The 20741-nt window shown below is 41.1% G+C and overlaps 1 protein-coding gene across 2 annotated transcripts in view; it reads right to left on the bottom strand.

The window, feature by feature from the left end:
* LOC124154004 overlaps positions 1–20741 on the bottom strand; it is a 259170-nt gene that overhangs the window by 21159 nt on the left and 217270 nt on the right. For both annotated transcript variants that reach the window (XM_046527473.1, XM_046527474.1), the window contains exons 4-6: positions 20371–20443; positions 18947–19126; positions 18030–18231 (exon numbers count right to left, since the gene is read on the bottom strand). In XM_046527473.1, coding sequence (XP_046383429.1) covers positions 18030–18231; positions 18947–19126; positions 20371–20443 — 455 coding nt within the window. The remainder of the gene's footprint in view (positions 1–18029; positions 18232–18946; positions 19127–20370; positions 20444–20741) is intronic.

The raw sequence follows: 20741 nt of genomic DNA, 5'->3' as shown, positions 1-20741 counted from the left end.
TGAAGTTTTTCATCATGACCATTTCTTTAGCAATTTGGAAGTATATTAATACAAAGCAGAATGAGTTCGGGTCATTGACCGCAAACCTTAGTCTCACCGCAACGATATAATAACCAACCATAGAAGAGAATGGTACAGCAATCTAAAAGCGTTCGCGTAGCAATGCAGCCAACATTTTATTTTATTTTTTTACGAAATCGGCAAAGCGACCGCTCACCGAAAGGACAAAACAATCTTGCCCGCAGAAAAATGAGAACTAGTCAAAAATGAAAATTAGACGTTACACTTTTGCTCTAGAAAAGCTGCACAAACGAGTTTCCACATCCTTAAATGCGTTCGGTCTCGAAAGGGATGTGGGAAAGTAAAACCTGTTCGATGAAATGTCCCGAAAGCTATTTCTCGTAAAAACACGTGAGTCATACCACGAAAACACAAAAATGTATTGCCCGCAGTGGCAATTCGTTGGTTGGCACGTCGCGCCGTCTAACCAGAACTTGAATTATTTTCCCCATTGCCGGATTAGGGAAAATCAACAAAACAATATTGCCTCTATCATGAGCAAGCGAAAGTATTGATTGGAAATCAGAACAAAATTGGAAATCTTGAAGCAAACTAAAAAATGAAGCCTCCTTGAAATTCTGGATCACATTTTTCCCTTTTGGTTGCATCAACCTTTGACGTCTAATTAAAGATGTTTTTTTTGGACTGTAATGTACACACTGATTTCTGTGTTCGCCCCTTTGAGAATAGAATAAATCACTCCAAGAAGTTACGTTATACGTTTAAATGTTTCGTTTGCGGAATCAGCGGGCGAACTACGTAGGTGTGGCCTTTCCCGATTACATTACACGCTTAAAAAAATAGACAAGATTTTCAATACGCTCGTCGTTACGTTCGTTTTGTTTTGTATATTACGGAGCCTTTATCATTTAATTTTATATTAACAACTTTCATATTAAAATAAAGAAAAGATTTCGTATAGTTTTTGTTGAATGTTGTTTTTAACCTCAAATGTAAGAAGACAGGTCATGTGTCAGGTACTTGTGCCCCCTCAGAAAAAATTTCTGGATCCGGCCTTGGATGTGTCAATATCCTAATGTTACCTAGGTTCACCTCCTTTGGTGCTAATGCCATTTTCTGAGAACCTATTTGATGTCCCGCTATATATGCCTTTTAATTCAACGGAAGTCAATAATTGAACCATGGTGGATGTGGCATTATAGGAAACGCGCAGAGAATAGGCCAGTCGTCGATGGATATCGATATCTACACCTACATAATACCTCGCAAGCCACCTAAAAGGCGTGTGGCAGGGGGTGTTGGGACACCAGCCGTTCTTACATAAAAAGGAAGTACTCTAAGGAAATCAAGACTAGCTTTTATTAAAGTCCTTCATGGTTTGGGGGAAAAAGGAACTCGCATATCTATCCGTTCGGCAAAACATCTCTTAATTTATCGTTTCTGTCGGACCTGGAAATATAGTGTGGCTCTAATATTATGTTCTCCGTGTCGCTCTTAAAGATATCCATTCTCAATCGTTCAATCAATCTAATCAGTGGCGAAACTATGGGGGGATAAGGGGGATAGATCCCCCCCAAAGCCTCAGAGAAATAAAAAAATGTTTAAAAATCTTGGCTAGTTTTGAAATAAAATAACTGCATCTCTGCAAAGTTAAATATTAAGAGTCAAAATGATGAAAAATGTATTTCCAGGAATTTAATTTTTCAAAAAATTTAGCGCACCCCCCGTTGCTCGGAGGGGGGTCCCCCCTCTAGGCCCTCCCATCCTCCCCAGAGCATATTCCTAGTTACGCCACTGAATCTAAGCATAGCGCCTAGCCTTGAGCTGGTCACATTGAAAGGAGAAAAGGCCATGAATATGAACACTCGCTCTCAGTCGGTGTCAAACTCGGGACTCAACCTTCCCCTTTACGACCGCTCTTCCGACCGGACTACCCCAAGCGGAGGCTCACTTTGGCACTTCTTTCCAGCCGCCGCGCAGTATCAAATCCGCTATGGAGAAGACAACGGCCCCCGGATCTGACGAGGCGGCTCCCATTGCATTCCTCTGGGGGGACACACAAAGGGGGTCGGGCGGCAGATAGGGAATGAAGGAGGCGGGTGCAGTTGAGACCGCCGTCCATCGTCCCCCCCCCTTTTCCACCTTACCGGCCCTGGCCCACGTCTTAAGTCGTCGGTGGGGGAGGGGGATAGACGCCCACACCCCTGTTCGCCACCCACTCGCCTTCTCCGCGGAGCGGGTGCACAGACCCCTGATATTCTCCTCTCCCCTGCCCCATTTGACTCACACTCTCGCTCCGTCGTCAAATGCCTCCACGTCGCCTCGCAAGCGATCGTGACCCCCAGGAGGAGGCGACGCCATTAGTTCCCCTACACGCACACAAACACAAATACACAAAAAAACCTTCTCTTTACACGCGGTTCACGCCGCCGTCGCAGTGACCAAGGAAACGTGTCGCGGTGAGCAGAAAAAAGTAGAGTTAAAAGATCGCTCGAGCTATTTTAAAGAAGTGATTTTTGAATTTATTTTTGGAGACTTTGCAAGGAAGCTCGTTCGAAAGATCTACCACAAACAATGACCGGCTCCATTTATTTTAGAATTCTCTGTGATTGGGGGAAGGAGCTTAACTGTGAATTATTAGCTTGTGTTTTAAACTTTCTCAGAAGGATTCTAGTTATAGTAGGTAATTTGAATTTTATACACAATTTATATACTTACAAGTAATTTTTATTGAAAGAAAGAAAGGTATTAACAATGCACATTTCATAGCAACAAAAGAAAGTTGTTTTCAAAGTGAAGCTTCGTAGCCTATGCTGCCACATCTTAAGATCAGGTCTGAATGCCGAAACGACATCTCGAAAACACTTTCGACGCAGCAAATCCGAAAATCATTGAGAAATTTGCAATACAGCGCTGCGAAAACCTCAGGCAGAAACAAAAAAAGAAAATTTAAGTTTTCCAAACTATTAGGAATGGTTAAGGAGCCCTAGCTCATTGGATAATTACACGATGGGCAACTGATAATTATATGAAATAGCCATTAATGATAATATTGGCGACACCGTTAAATAATTCACCCAGAAAACATTACTGATGTAAATTTATTTACAGAGAAGGAAAAATCTGCCAAAATATTACACTTTCCTTTACTTCCACTGTAGAGTGAAAAATTATAAATTGGACCTTGGCTGTCAAAAAGTCCGCCAATCAGTGAAAGTCGTAGATGCTGATAAGATAGTGTGGGTGCGATACAATGAAAAATAATTACGACTTTATTTATTTACGCCAGGTAATGATGTCATCACGATACAGTCTTCATTAATTTTCCTAGGAGACCTGATTATTTCACCAAAATACATATAGCTTTTTATGCAACAGTTGTACTGACAAGTAACTTCGCTTATTCACGTTACCTTTATATGGTCGCTCTATCATACGGATGTAGGCAGACGACGGTCGTCGGTGTGGGATTTCAGCCTGATAATGCCCAGAAATGTTGCTAAAGATCCCTACGGAGGCTCACAGGTTAGTACGCGTTCGCGGCCGGTATCTTGATTTTCTGGGGCGGCATGGCGTTTATTGGATGGAATTACAACGTCAAAGGAGTTTATCAGTAAGGCTGAAAAAAGGAGCGTTCTCTTGAACAATATTCGCACAGATCATTACGGAGTACTGTACTTTACTCAGGTCATATGTCATATCAGCACTTGATTGAGAATATAACGGAGGTCAGTAATTGTACCGTAGTGGATAAGACGTGGTAGGAAACGCACAAAAAATAGGCCAGACGCCGATATATATCAATATGAGCTGGTCAAAATTAAAAGGAGAAAGTGCAGTAAATAAGGGACATAGGAATTCTTGAAAAGGTAAGGGATAATGGGGATGAAGCAGTATTTTCGCCTTTGTTTGAGTTTCCCAATTCCCTTTCACTTGGTGAGTACAAATTCTGCAATCAGAGCAAAAAGCCAATGCTTCAATAAAAGTATGAGCACATTAAAATTGACTGCAACTATAATTAACCATTAGCTCAGAAAGCTCCAAAAATATGCGAAATAATAAGGACGCGGGATTATTTTCGCCTTTTTTTGGGGCTGGCCGATTCCCTTTCTCTTGGCGAGTGCAAATTCTGCGATCAGAACAGAAAACCAATAAAACTATGAACACATTAAGATGGGCTGAAAATATAATCAACCATTGGTTCAGAAAGCCGAAAAAAATATGCGGAAGCCGAATCACCACTTTCGCTCGAAAATCCAATTTTATATATCTGGAGAAAATGACGCACACGGTCGCAATATTTGAAGTTGGCATCGCGAACGTGGAACGAACGTCGGACTTATTTCATTGGAGCCACCATAATACGCTGGGGAGCGGAAATCGCTCCCGGACGGTCACCCACGTCCTATAGCGGTGGATTCGGATGCCGCCAGATTGCGAGACAGAATCCCAATGAGCGAGCCACCGGGCTGGGTGACCCAAAGGATGGCCAACCCACACCCCCGGGGCCAATAGCCGGGAGGGGTCGGTCGCCTCGGAGAACGAATGCGAGGAATAATAAAACAAAAAAAGAACGGACCCCGAATAACCGTTGCCCGACGCACCGAGGAGGAATTTCCATTGCTTTCCGATAACGCGCACGTGATTTTGGGTGCCGGCTTGCTCACCTTCCCCTTTGGGTGAGATGATTAAAGGGTTTAGAACGAGCAGATGAAAGCCTCGAAGCGAGGGAAGGACGCTTCGAATAAAAACTCATTACCATCCTCTCTTACCGAGTGGGAGTTTAATCCCCTCTTATTTTTCTAACGCGTCACGGTCCGTGATGACAGTCCAGGATAAAAGAGAGTTCCCTGCCTTTATTTATTTGTCCAGAAGTATTTTTAAAGTTACCGTTAGGATTACATAGAATAAGGGAATTCAAAGGGAGAATGACTAGACGAATCATTGACATGTTTCAATATATGGTACATTATGGTATGGTACATTGCACGGTACATTAACACGTATGATTTAAAGTATGAATACAATAACGATTTTGGTGGACCGGAAACCGGACCGGAATTCAAACATGTACGAATGCATGAACAAAACTAGAAAAAATTAAATCCCCTGTTCATACGTTCGCCCAAGTTGGGAGGTTACACGGTGCATTTTCGTATTCATTCACGCGTTGATACATTTAGACATTAACTCTTACGGTTTAATGTGTAGGGTAACCAGGCCTTAGGATATGGTATTCGAGCTTATGTCCTTTCGAATAGGCCTATTTTGAATTTCTATTTTCGTTTTTCACAAGCCGTTGGCTTACTGTACTATGGTAAATAGTACTGTAAGGTGAATTTGTAGCGTTAATTTTACAACTATTCCGGTAATATTTTTCTGGAGTACGTAATAAAATTTAAGTTCATTAAAATTATCTCATTTCATCACAGTGATCAATTTCATTGCGATCAAATAGAAATAATTGCGCTTATGCAACCCTTAACGATCATGGTTAAACAATTTTTTATAATAGTTTAAAACTCACCAAATACCTCAAAATGTATTAAAATTCGATGCTACCGCTCAAGAACTTCACTGTTAAATGATATCAACTTGATATTTGGTCCTGCTACATCCATTTCGTCAGATGTTTGAACGATTGTGGTATTCAATGTATTACGACGCGTCGCAGCACCTGCAATGGTGAGCTGGGTGAGGTATAACCGTATCCGACATCGATGAAAATTTTCTCATTGTCCTTAACGAACTCGGGTTTGATATTCGCTGACCCTTTGCACGGGTGTTATGAGAATAGAAAACTGGCCATACTACTAAAACCATATGAGTACATTTTTCCGTAGTCATGTAATCAAATCCTCCGTTAATGTGTCAAAAACAAAGCCGATATAATTGCACTTCGCCTCCAAAAATATGAATCTGAACTTAGAATATTTTTCGGGGTAAAATTTTATTTTCCATCCTCAATTCATGAAACACATTTAGCCACTTAAATTGAGCACTCTTGGCTTATAGTTTCACACCATAGATTCCAGTAGTTGGTAAAAGTGAACTCAAACACGCTCTTCCGATAAAACGCTTCTGGCGACGAACCCCGTAATTTTTTCTTGATCGACACGATATCGAAAGTTATAAACGAGAACAAATACGACCACGACAATTTATTCCCGTTGACCATCAACTTCACATCCGGTTGGTTTGTCACTCTATGTGCTTATTCAAACATGTGGATTATAGGTAGTTATTCAACTATATTTTAGACTTTAGTTTAAAATCTTGTAAAGGCTTGGAAATAAGCTAGAAAATTTTTAATTACTTTCGCCAAGGTTTCAAAAGTATTCTTTTACATGTTAGAGCTACAAATAATGTAATAAAACTGGGAAGTATAAAGGATGTTTTTAATAATTTCAGCCTGATAAAAGCAGAAAGTCCGATCATTAATTTTCGTCACGGGGTTAAATAGAGAATTCGTCATTGTGCTACGTGAAGAAAAGTTTTACTTGAGCGAATTTATCGAGGATCGGTAATTTTTAAGGTAAAAATTTAACTCCCTTTTTCCTGTGTCTACCTTTGTTTTTAAAATTTTCCGCATCAATTTTTTTTCGAACCATGACGCCTCGCTTTACACGGATGAATCCAATTGGTCACACGTCAGACGGATACAACGCGAGGACTTTTTTTGCTTCCGTGCCAAGGCTGCGAGACTCATCTGGATCGATTCAGACCAATACAATCTCTTGCATTCCCACTTCACAACCTGCGAACGCAAATCCGATTAAAACCTTACGACATTACAAAAGCGCAGTCCTTTCAGAAAGATTTTGACGTTCCGCTTTTGTCGGAAAGATGGCGGCATCGAATCGTCCCGAGCAGAGTCCTCTATATTGCCATATAATAACTACGAAGTTGAGTCGTCGCAAGCCGCCATTGTTGGTCAAATCATCAATGGCGGGCTGTGTTGTAGCATAGGCGTAACGTCAAGTAGGTGCAGTTTTTTCCATTTTTGTAATTGATTAATAAGAGAGATGGGTGGTTCTTCTGCACCAAGCTGTTCCATTAGTTGCAGGGATGGGTTTCGTGTTTTTGTTTTTCCTTGTAATCCTGAGGTAAGGGCGAAATGGTTACAAATTTGCGGGATGGATAAGTGGCAACCATAGCCGTCTTCCACATTTTGTGAGGTGAGTTAGAAGTTGATTTAATTCAATGTATTGGATAAGTATTCATATGAAGATCAAGTTTTTACTTAGTTTCGGCTTAAGTTGATGAAAGGCTGTGATTTATTTCAAAGTTTAATACCTTTGGTACTCAGTTTTACGTTGTACGTAATGTAAACAGAAAAGAGTGCATAATAATTCCTGCTATTGTTGAGAGTTTTTCATGTTTATAAGGTTATTTGTGGCAATAGTGTGTTTAAAAACGTTCATAGTGTCGTAAAACTAATACAAGTAACCCGAGATACATTCAAGTGATTAATTCAAACAATATACATCAGAATACGCAACCTATTCACATGATGGAATGTGGTTAGTTGTTATTATTTCGTCGCGTGAAAGTTACACTTGTAAGTGTCCTTGAAAGTGATACTTGTAACCATATAAGTGCTTTCACGTTTGAAATACCATGAGGAACTTTTACGTGCAATGGAATCAATGATACCAGTTTTTATGAAAGACTTACTGAAATAATGTAATATTTAAGTATGTCCCTTTTGGAACTACGTTATTGGTAACGAATGTTTGCAGATAATTGTATTCGAATTCATGCTGGATTTTACACCTTGTAATTACATGCGATTAATAAACAGCGAAACCTTCCTTAATTAATATAATAGTCAACATACAGTTTATAATTATTAAGATTAAGGTAGGTTTCCATGGAGTACTAATGAAGTGATTTGGGAGACTCCCTATCCTTCCAGTGCTGCCTTCTTCAATTCACTGTAAGGCCTACTTCCTTTCAATTTTTCTAAAAACCCTATTCTTTTCCTTCCCCTACCGCGTTTCCCCAACATTCTACCCTCTAACACCATTTTCAACATCCCCTCTCCGCTAATTATTCGCTCCATCCATAAATTCTGTCTCCTCCGTATCTCATCTAAAAGCTGCCTCTCCTTGCCAACCATATCCAGCTCTTCGTCGTTCCTTTTCCTCTCCGTCCATTTCACCCTCTCCATTCTTCCCCATACCCACACTTCGAATGCCTCGAATCATCTCTCGTCTTCTTTCCTCAATGTCCACGTTTCCGCACCGTAAAGCGCAACACTCCAGATCAAACTCTTCACTAACCTTTTCTTTAAACTCTTATACAACAATCCTCTCAGAATTTCCTTCCTGTTCACGAACGCCTCCTTTGCTAATGCAATTCTCTTCCTAATGTCCTTACTACCGTATCCGTTTACCTCTAACGTACTGCCTAAATAGTTGAACTGCTCAGCCTGCTCAAATAATTCACCACACACCTTTATCTTAAGTCTCACATTCCTCGCTCGTGATGCTTTACAAAACAGCATAAACTTAGTTTTCTTGTGATTAATCCTCATCCCATACTCCTCGCGACGCTCGTTTAACGCATTCACTACAGCCTGAAGCCTCCTCGCTGACTGGCTAATCAACGCCTGATCATCCGCGAATCTCACTTATTTGAACATCATTCCTCCCACTTTTACTCCAGCTTCTAACTCATCCCACGCTTCTCTTACCATCTCCTCAGCGCATACGATAAAAAGTAGGCATACGCGGCGATAGAGGACAGCCTTGCCTCACACCTCGGCCAATGCTTACCCACCCAGGTTCTCCGTCCGCTACCCACTCTTGCGCAGTCTGGGCCATATACAGATTACAAATTAGTCGTCTATCCCTCCAATATACACTTATTCTCCTGAGGATTTCCATTAACTCTAACCAGTTCAAGCTATATAACGCTTCTTCAAAATCCACGGAACAGGCATATACGTCCTGGTCATATTCTAGGTTCCTCTCCCCCAGGGACCTCATTATCGCTATTGCATCACGAGTTGACTTCCCTTTCCTAAAACCAAACAGATCTTCGCCCAAATAGTCGTTTGCCCTCGCCTCCATTCGTCTGTTCAATATCCTCAGCACCACTTTCGTCGCATGCGATATTAGGGTGGTAGTCCTGTAATCTCCGCATTCCACAGCTTTCTTCTTTTTCGGTAGCGGAATTAAAACCGTCTTCACGAAATCCTGTGGCCATCATCCATCCTCATATATCCTGCGTACTAGTTTGAAAAACCTTTTCTTACCTTCCTTCCCTAGATTCTCCAGAAGCTCACACGGGATATTGTCCACGCCCACTGCTTTACTAGCCTTCATATCACGAAGTGCTTTCTCTATTTCCGAATCTAATATCCCCGGCCTTAAATTATCCTCCCCCCCTTCACTTTCATCCTCTAAAGTCAATCTCTCCGGTCTGTTCCTTCCTTCATAGAGATCCTCCACGTATTCTTTCCATCTACTCTGTACATCTTCTCGCTCGGTTAGCATCCTTCCATCTTTAGCCTTACTTTTAGACATGGCTTCTCCTGTTTTGCCGTCCGATAGCGACTTAACTTTGGCGTACAACGCGCCTACTTCTCCATCCCTCTGGAACTTTTCCATTTCCTCAAACTGTCTTTTCCATCAATCCTCCCTTGCCCTCTTAGTTTCACGTAGTAATCGATTATTTAGTTCCCTATACATTCTTTTGCCCTGATCTGTGTCCACGTTCTTCCACTTCTTCTTTCCTCCATTTCTTTTACCATTCCCTCCGTAATCCAAGGCTTCTTTATCCTTCTGCTGTCAACGTAGCCAATTGACTTCTCCGCCGCATTGACTATTCCCGTTTTAATATTATCCCATCCTTCCTCTTCAGTCTGTGTACTTCCAGTCTCCCGTCTACTAATGTACAATTGTTCCTGATATCCTCCCCTTCAGGTGTTCTACGTTCCATTTCTTCGCCTTTCTAACTTTAGTATTAAAGTCTTTTGAATCTTACGTTACATTTTATAAGTACTAGGTTGTGGTCTTAATCTGCATCTGCTGCTGGGAAGCTACGCGAGTTTTTCACACTATTCATAAACCTCTGTCTTACCATAATGTAGTGTATTTAATATCTCCCAACATCCCTTGGACTTTTCCATGTGTACCTTCGCCCTTTATGATGATTGAACCACGTGTTTGTGATGAATAACTTGTTTCTCCTGCAAAATTCTGCTGCTTTCTCTCCCCTGTCGTACCGTATTCCTAATCCAAATTCTCCTACTTCGCTTCCATCCCTCCCTTCCTCGACTAAAGCGTTCCAGTCCCCCATCACTACCAAATTTTTCTTACCCGGGGTTTCTCTAATTATTTCCTCGAGCTTTTCATACACCTCATCTACTTCTTCCTCCCTATGATTGCTAGTGGGCATGTAAACTTGGACCACCACAAGGTCGGTGGGCCGCGCCTCAATTTCTATCACCAGAATCCTATCGCTTACCTGATCTATACCTACCGTACGCTTAGCCATCTTCCTGTTAAATACTAATAAAGATACCCCTCGCTGGCTTACTCCCCCCCACCACTATATATAACCCCATACCCATCACTCCAATAGCCCCCCCATCCCTCCACCTCACCTCGCATAATCCTAAGATATCTATCCTCCCTTTATCCATTTCCCTTTTCATATTTTCTAACTTCCATGCCCTCATGATTGTCCTCACATTCCACGTCCCTACATTTATAGCCGACTTCTTCTTCTCCATCTTCTTGGCCTTCTTCTCTCTTCATTGCTGCTGCTGCTGGTGATGATGATAAGTCTCTGCAAGGATTTCGCATGTTGACGACCCCGACCTTGCCAACCTCGCTGCCGTGCCCGACACCCGCCTTTGCGGACGGGTCCCGGTCGATGAGATTCCGAGGCTCATTTGGTTGTACTCCATGTTTTCAGGGAAGAGGTAGTTGGTAGGGTTTCCCACTTCCATTCCAACAGTATTTTTCACGTGACACCATCACGTGGACTACCTTTCGTCTGGCTCCTACCCTTCGACCTATCTGGCATGGATTGGATTACCTACCAGGATTAATTTAGAATTAATCCCGCCAGTGCAGCTCTAGGGGTATTAGGAACGCGCAAGCCTTACCACCGCGACAAGGTTGTAGCCCAAGGGAAAGGCAACATACAGTACATGCACGTAATTATTTAGCCATTTAATCATTATGAAAACATTTTCGTGCGAGCTATCTTCGTTTTCCTTGCCACAGGTGCACTCATACGAATCAAAATTTGAATCCGCTCGGAAGGAAGGCTGGAATAAATTAAAAGCCTACTGATGTTCCGACGATTTTCGACGTCGCGAATTATCCTAAGCCTATTACACCAAAGAGGAGACCTCTCATATTCTATTTATCGTATATCGTTTCATACAAATTTTTTGCATGAAACCAAAATCATTGACGTGTGGTATCTCGATAGTGTTCCTTGGAAAAATCCCCTGTGTGTAATTCATGTTTGGCATAGTCGATGGCTGGATGATTCCAAGGTTTCGTTTCTTGGAGGGGTTGAGTGTTTTTGATGGCTACATGCAGTCTTAGGAGCTGGAGATACTGAGTATGTCTTTATTTGTGCTTTTATTTTTTATTCATGTCATAAGCACCTATTACCCTGAGTTATGGACTCCTAAAATCTCTTGTAGTTTGTCTTTTTCTATTATGCCTCATGATAGTGTCTATAGGTAGTGTAAGTCATTTCTCATCTTCCATACGTGTCACCTGCGCTTGGTATTTTGCTGAGATATGACTAAATATGTATATTTTTAAATGAAGTAATTGTTAGCATTATCATTCATCTATAATTTTTTGAGAAATCAGCACAGTTGTTGAAAAATAGGCACGCAGTCTTTGTTAATGCTTATCATCTATCAAATGAGGTAGCTTCTCAAATTGACGTGTTTGTTTGAATGTAAGATTGAACTATACATTACAAGTTCTTTTCTTTCACATTGCCTTTGTTTATATTCTGGCAATTTTTCAGTTATGCCATTTTTCATTACTTCTATAGCATCAGCCTTGCTACTTTACATTGAAAAATGGTTTTCAAAATACTTCTAGAGTAATTAAACATAGTCACTAGTTGCTCTTGTGTTAAGCTGTTTTGATGGTCCATGATTGTCAATATACAATAGTATTTTCAGTGATTATTAAGCGCAATTGACTGTCAACCCATTAAAAGAAGGGTTCTATCAGGTCGTAATACGTTTAGTCTTTGCCGTGGTTTTATCTTTATTTTCACCGTTTCCATTGTTGTCATGCCTAGAAAATTTGTATTTATGTTACCGAAGGTTTCGGGAATTAGTATCAACTATCCGAAAATTACCAACATTCTTTGCATACCAAACAAACGAAGAAATCTGCCCACATATCCTTATGGGTAAATGGGCTGCTAGGACTAACAATGGCGGACGTCGTCATTCCCATAGTGGAAGCCTATGCGACGACTCGACATGATGAGAGAGTAGTGTTGAGAGAGAAATCTAGAGGACTCTGGTCCCGAGGATTTATGGCATATCGCATTTGCACGCGGAGTGTATTCCATCGCAGGCGATGAGGGATGAAATGTATGCAAGAATTAAGAGCCAGTTTGGCATCCGTCGTGCATTATCATCAGAGATGCAGAGATTTTCGCCGCGGAATTTTCCGAGGAGAAGACAGGATAGCGAGCAAGATGCTGAAGCCGAGCGATGGGCGCGAAAATGAGGAGAGACTTGGCCAGCTTTCACTTCATCGGAATCAAAGGCGGTGTTTAATAATGAGGACTACAGATTATATTCAGGATATCCTTGCTTAATGTCTAACCCTTCAAGGTCCATGGGACATATGCGTCCCAGATTTGTGAAATTCTCTCAAAATTAAATGAGGTGTATGATTGTAAGAATTGGTTCTATTAAAGAAGAGGCTACTGGCTTATAGTTTTAAATTCTTTTAGTGATATTTTTTAGGCATTGTTGTTTCCACATTTTTTAGAACTTTCAATTGAAATGCTTACAAACGAAGCCTTAAACAATCAAATTTACGAAGTGTAAATTTGATTGTTTAAGGCTGTCCTCTATCGCCGCTGCTCTTTAACGTGTACGCTGAGGAGATGGTAAGGGAAGCGTGGGATGAGTTAGAAGCTGGAATAAAAGTGGGAGGAATGATGTTCAAATCAGTGAGATTCGCAGATGATCAGGCGCTGATTAGCCAGTCAGCGAGGGGGCTTCAGGCTCTAGTGGATGCGTTATACGAGCGCTGCGAGGAGTATGGGATGAGGATTAATCACAAGAAAACTAAGGTTATGCGGTTTTGTAAAGCATCACGAGCGAGGAATGTGAGACTCAAGATAAAGGTGGGTGATGAAAAACTTGAGCAGGTTGAGCAATTCAACTATTTAGGCAGTACGTTAGAGGAAAACGGATACAGTAGTAAGGACATCAGGAAGAGAATAGCATCAGCGAAGGAGGCGTTCATGAACAGGAAGGAGCTTCTAAGAGGATCGTTATGTAAGAGTTTAAAGAAAAGGCTAGTGAAGAGTTTGATCTGGAGTGTAGCTCTCTACGGTGCGGAAACGTGGACACTGAGGAAGGAAGACGAGAGAAGATTGGAGGCATTCGAGATATGGGTGTGGAGAAGAATGGAGAGGGTGAAATGGACGGAGAGGAAAAGGAATGACGAAGTTCTGGATATGGTTGGCGAGGAGAGACAGCTTTTAGATGAGATACAGAGGAGACAGAAGGTATGGATGGAGTTAGTGCTTAGCGGTGAGGGGATGTTGAAAATGGTGTTAGAGGGTAGAATGTTAGGGAAACGAGGGAGGGGAAGGAAAAGAATAGGATTTTTAGATAGATTGAAAGAGATTAGGCCTTACTGTGAGTTAAAGAAGGCAGTGCTGGAAGGAAAGGGAGGCTCCCAGATCACTTCTTGCGTACTCCATGGAAACCTACCTTAATCGGTAGAATACTATGATGATAACAAATCAATGAGACGGTCAATTATAACAGAACTTTCCGTTTATCCTTAATGTGTACCTATCCTGTGGAGTTAGTGCGAAAAACCTCGCATTTGCGCTTCAATTTTCACAAAATTAGTGTTTTTATGCCAATGGACACATATGTCCCTATGGACTTAAAGGGGGCGAGGAGTGGTATTATTTCACGTCTCATACTGTATCTCAGAAGCTATTAAAGATATCGCTTTCGTATAAATGTTTTTGGAATATATTAGCCTAAAAACGTATTTGTTATGCGATCTAACGGCTGCAATCTTCACGGACCTTAAAGGGTTAAAATATCATCTTCGATCACCAGCTGTTCCATTTCCTCACGAACACTAACAACCTTAGTCACTTTCAATCTATGTCATACTAAATATAAACTATTTAAAGCAAATGCGAACGAATATATTGGAAAAACCGAACTATGAAGCGATATACGTAAAATAACAGCACAACGGAATTAATGTATCTGTTTCATGGAGAAACCAAATCGATCATTGGATAAAATAACAATTCGCTAAAATGGCTTGGAAGTGTGAGGGCGGAGCGAGTAAATGATTATGTTGTATATGTTCTCTTACATAAATATTTCACAGCTATTTTCCGTAAATGCTTATTGCTTTTCCCGTCATTTGTTTCGAAATCATACCTGAATTCTGAGCCTGTGTTTAATTTCTACTTCCATATTCTCTAATTCTCATCAAATATTGCATGAGTCCTGTTTTTCATAATCAACTCGAATAACATTTGGTATCATACAGCGAGTTGAAACTGATAACTCGAACAAAAAAAACACAATTTACCTCTACGCTAAATTAAACGTGAATGGCAAAAAACCGTAAGGTACGTTACTGAACGGTAGAGCATGAGTTCAAATAAAAAACAATGGAGATGGTTTTGCCGAAAGAAAGGCTCAGAGGATCGAACTACACGTCTCCAGAGCAGCGGGAAGAAAGATTACTTCCTATCACCAAGGGTTAATCTCCTCAATGCGGGGGAAACAGTGTAGTGTGAGTTGGACTTGGGAACATGTACAGGCGGTGGGACGGGGAACTTTTTTCATTGACCAATCGCAAAAATTTCCGAGAGACACGGGGAGGGGAGCGTTCCCATGGTGAATGTTTTCGAGAGATCGCAACTGGGCCGCAAAAGAAAGGGAAAACTGGAATGCAATAGGCACCTCCCCTTTCCACTCCCCCCCCCCCCCCAACGAACGCCATCCACTGTTCTCCTCGTGGCAATGATCTCTCGTTGCGGAATCGACAACTCTTTTCGAGCGGCAGCGGACGCGGGCATTTGACTCGCGCTCGGGCCCCATTAGACACGCGCGCCGTACGCACTCGCGGGGGCCCGACTGTCGAGCGGCGTGCGCTTTCTATTGTTTAACCGTAATCGGAGACCGCAGTTGGGCAGGAGGAGGAATCGAAAACTATAACATTGGTCACTATCATTCAGGAGCGGCTTTCTCCTCCGAGTTTTCAGCACGCAACCGTTTCGAATTCGACCAAATGAGGCGATTTTTCGCTCATTTCTACGTATTCCGCTCGAACCGAACATATTTTCCACGACGGGGTATATTTCTGTAGCAGCCGACGTGAACGACAAGCGGGACTCGCGATGATCTACCGAGGGCGAATTCAATTATGACGTCCGACGTTATACAGGCCTTTCCTGCACCGCTGCAGGCGTTGTCTCTCTGTGACGGCTGATTTAATATGACTAACATTGAGTTACGATAAACTTGGGTCATGTTTATCATAATAAATGTAATTCATATTGGAGTCGCTTTTTCATTATTTGATTAGGATTTTTTAAATGACTGTATAAGATCTGACAGGTGAGAGGGGATGGCACGCAATATTTATATTTAAACGTAACCAACACCTACGGTTTATTCTTCGAGTGATGAAAAGTGTATTCTTAAATTTTTTGTGCTCTTTACAATGTTTTTGGAGAGAGCGCGGTTTTAAATATTTTTCATTCTATTTTTATTTTCTAGTTTTTAGTGGGGAATCATGTGATAGATAAACATAGACCTGTCAAACAAATTTCTGCCAAAAAATTTGTAACTAACGCCATCTTTTGAGAAAATTGAAAACTAGCGTTTCACGTGGAAATTTAGTTAATTAATTCGTTTGAATACATATTTCACCCAGAGAATTGATTCACTTGGACTCGTAAACCCGTCCGGGATTTCACCAAATTTTGGACGAAACCTATATAAATCGTTTGTTTGTCGCTATGGAGGATGGCAGGGGGATTACATCCTAATTAAAATTCAATTTACTTGTTCTAACTCTTGATAAGCGTACAATAATTCATTCTTTGAGCCACGTAACCGCCATCGATAAATTAAAGTGATATGGCTCTCGGATATTGCTTTGCTCTAAGAGAATGAATATGGGAATGATTGTGTAGAAAATAAAGAATTGGGTAACCAACTGTTACAATAAATCAAAGTGATATGGATGAAGTAGGCAAATTTTTTTTCAGGACTAGTTGCTGCATTCCATGGGCCTCTGTTGCTCTTAATTCTGAGTGAATAGGAATGATCGTTGATAATGGCTTCCGGGTGCAGCTGCGTGTTGCGCTTTGTCGTGCAAGCTTTCGCGACCGTTGCAGGACGCATCATCAGGCGATGAATGAAATTACGGAAATCGGTGGTCAATTAATATACTCGTCCACCTCCCCCATCCACCGGAGTAGTGGGGGAGGGGGGCGGAGTTGACGTCAGCAAAACTCTCACCCCTGTCCTTGAGCGACGAGCGGACTCTTCTTGTCTAGCGAATAACCTTGTTGGTAACATATTCGTCGTCTTCTCTTTCGGAAAATCGTTTTCCACGTCTGGCTGAGTTTAACGCCGTCCACTCTGTTGAAATTTTGGGGGCATTTTTCAATCTCAATAGCCTCCCGAATTAGTCGTCGATGATAAAATTTTTCTTGGGCTAACACCTGCGTCTCGTCGATTAAAATTCGATGTCCATCTTCTGAGTAGGCATGCTCCGCTATCGCCGATTTCTCCGTGTCACGATGTAATATCGCACGGCTGTGTTCTTTGAGACGAGAAGTCATTGTATAGGAATTGAATAGGAATGAACTAACTTCGAGAGCCAGGAACATTGATTTAAGCTTGCTGCTGAGTGTGACTGTAGATTCGAGGAACTGAAATGACTGGAATTTTTTTTTCGTTTATTCTTCGCAACGATAATTAAGCCCAGAAGCGTTTTTATTCAATTTTGATACCAAGGTGTTTGTTCAGGACTTGGGCAGTGCAATCTTTCCTCGACGAAAAAATGCTCAGTGGTGCTGAAAAAGGTAATGCACACTTGCTTGGATGAACTAACAGTCATTGACTCGGTGAGCCGTAACGTCCGGGTTTAACCAATATGAGAAACCCTCGGTTTTACGCTGTTTTTCAGGTAGTAAAGGTCACTATCTCGAATCGGATTCATTGTCCAAGAGACCAATGAAACATTCGCATTCCCATCCAAGAATCACAAAGCGTAGACCCAAATCTGGGATAAATGGTTCTCTCTGAGGTAAACTTGAAGTAAATTCACAATCACTCTAGATTATTAGTTTTTATCGGATACTTTTCCAAGTCAAAAAAATCAATTTACGGCGTCATCGGAAGAGGACCGTACGAGTAGGCATGCTTTTATTGAGTATTTTAATCTGCACTTATAAGTACTACATTATCGAGGATTTGAGATAACGTTAATTTGAGTAAAATACTACATACTACCCTGAAAATTGTCTCGATAGGTATATGACTTGAAGTATCAGAACATCAGCCGTTAACCTGAGAGAAAATACAAAAAAAAAACATTGATGCTTATTGGGAGAGATTTTTCTGCTTAGTTAGATGCTGCATTTACTAAAATCCTACAAATTTCGGGGGGTTGGAGGGGGGGACAAATTCCTAAATTTATTCGTTCGGAAAAATATCTCTTAGTTCACTGTTTCTGTCGCATCTGCAATAGTGATAGAGTGGTACTCACTGGGCGGCATTCTGGCTTTGAGCATGTCGAGAGCGAGGACGTTGATGAGCAGGACCCAGACGGGGCAGTCGAGCAGGCTGTTGGTCTCGGGGCGGACGAAGGCGATTACAGAGACGCACTGGAACTCCAGCCGACGACGGTCCGGGTACGCCCTCCGAAGCTCACGGCCCACGTTAGCCTCGAACTTCCGCATGTCGAACAGCTGAGCACAAGATGGAGAGAGAATAATTGTATTCGTTACCAAAGTGTTGAGTTAATTACAAGCAATGAATATATGACTACATACAAGACTAAATGACAAAAACTTTCTTGGATCCCGGCAAAGATAATTTCGGACTGAAATTGTAAAGGTATAGCTCCGACCTAAGGCATGAGTCTGTGAAACTCACATATTTTGAGCAAGGGGCAACTCCTTGCCACCTTGCGCTTAGTTCAATATAAGGGAAAATTACTTTTAATGCAACCAGGAATACACCATAGAGATGCAGATTTGCATAACAAGCTGGGGCTCCCTTTTCCATTCCGCCCCTGGCAAAGCTAACAGACATAGAATGTCATATCAGTATTCGAGTTATGCTGTTTTTAAGTAAGTAAAAGTCAATATCTCGAATTGACTTCAGTATCCAAGAAACTAATGGAGCATTCGAATTTCCATCTGAGAATCTCAAAACGTAGACCCAAATCTGGAATAGTTTGGTGGTTTTCTTTAAGGTAAAAACGAAAAAAATCGCAATCACTATGGGTTACTATTATTTACCGGACACTTTTACAAGTAAAAGAAATGAACTTACGACGTCATCGGAACAGAACCTTAGCTATCTCACAAACAGTTACCTCGTTATTTATTGCCATCTCAGTGTTATTTACAGGCGTCGACGACATCTCCTGCTAAAAAATGTACGTGCTCCATGGCTCACCTTGACCGGCTTGTCCACCTCGAGCGCGCCGTTGGGTAGCCGGGCCACGTCTTGGCCGAGGCTCGTCTCCGTCGCCAGATCCGCGTGTCCGTTGGCGGCAGGGCTGCGCACGTACACGTTGCACTTGGACACGCGCTTCACCAGGATGTTGCCCTCCTCGTCCATCTTCACTTTGACACCCTGCGGAGACCGTGGGAGCACGCATTGGAAAGGATTGATAGAAAGCAAGGTTGATTCGGAAGATGGCGGGAGGGAAGGAAGTAGAGAAAAAAATTAGAGTTTGGTGGATAACATAACCTATACTTAACTTAAAAATAACTTAAATATCCTTAAATTATAGATATTCGGTGGTTAAATTAGCAAAAAGTATTTTATGATAACGGTTAGTTAAGTAGATGACCTCAATTAGAAGACGTAGTTAAGTCTGATTTTTATGCTTAAAAAAAAGCCGACATTATAAAACCGACCCTGAAAATAACTGATTAGACTTATGAGTAAAACAGGAGGAGACTTGTTTACCATTTTTAGGTCCGGGTTTGACACCCAATAATAGTGACTTAAAGGTATAAGACCATGAGCCCAAACACTGGGGTTATTCGTTAACTTTCACTTCGGATTTGTAGGAGGAAAGTTGTCCGATAAATGACACCTCCGAAAGAGAAGCCATTTGAATTTATTTGCTGTGTTTTACAATTTCGGATCAATCTAATCAAAATGTGCAAAATCGTAGGTAACTCAGAAACAAAGAGTGATGAAGGCGGCTAGAATGGCGAAGGAAGCGAGAACAATGATGAAAAAGATTTGCTATAGGGAAATGTAGACAGCAAAAGTACGACACTTGGTCATAAAAAAAACAAGCGATTACGAGGTACTTGACGCATTCAGGTGAAAACTGAGAAATCTTCGAGGTACCAAAACGGAAATGACATGGGAAATGAAGTTTCTTACAAGCTTTTAAACTAAATTATCAATAATTGAAGAACTATACAAAGTTTTACTATTCATAAAAGTTAAGAGAAGAAGTAAAGAAGTAATAATGCATATTTTTCTATAAGTAAGTAAATTTTTGCAGTAAAGGCCTGTGTGGAATAAAATTTTCGTAAATATCCAAGAATAACTTTTATTTTGTGGGTAAAGGCATGAGGATAAAAGTTAAGTAGTTTACCATTCCAAACAGTGTAATATCCAGCGTGAAAAAAGTTGTTATATTCTGACATTATAATTATTCTTTATTATTATTATTATTAATTATAGACATTATTATTATTAATTCTAATTACACTCACGATAATAATTACACTCACGATAAGAAGCTCAGGATCAGTACGTAATTTTTTTGAGTTTCTTCTCGCTAAAACAGTTACATAGACAAAGAATTAAATAGGACAAGAGAAGGAAAATGGATGAAGGAGAGATAAACTTACATGTCCAATGTGACGTTTTATCTCTTCGGTTTTTTGATCTCTCATCGGGTTGTCAAAACCACATAGTCCTATCCTGTAATGGAAAGAAAAAAGATTATCAATGCCGTCAAGGCTTTAAATATAGTGATGAGATGGTACCAATGGTGAGGACTAATCATCGAGATGGACCATGAGTCAGCGAAATCAACGGTAACTTTGACAAGAAGAGGATACAAGGGTCACGAGGCGAGGATATTAATTATGGTTATGACGCCATTCCCATTCTATTGTTAACCATTTAGTTAAAATGAGAAATATGTCAATCACCTGAAGTGAAAAGAAAACAAACACAAGAAAAATTCATCAGAAATAAAATAAGCTTTCGATCATCT

The sequence above is a fragment of the Ischnura elegans genome, chromosome 2 (genome assembly GCF_921293095.1).
Source record: "Ischnura elegans chromosome 2, ioIscEleg1.1, whole genome shotgun sequence".
Taxonomy (NCBI): domain Eukaryota; kingdom Metazoa; phylum Arthropoda; class Insecta; order Odonata; family Coenagrionidae; genus Ischnura; species Ischnura elegans.
The sequence above is the reverse complement of the archived record's forward strand: the minus strand, read 5'-3'. Positions and strand labels throughout refer to the sequence as shown.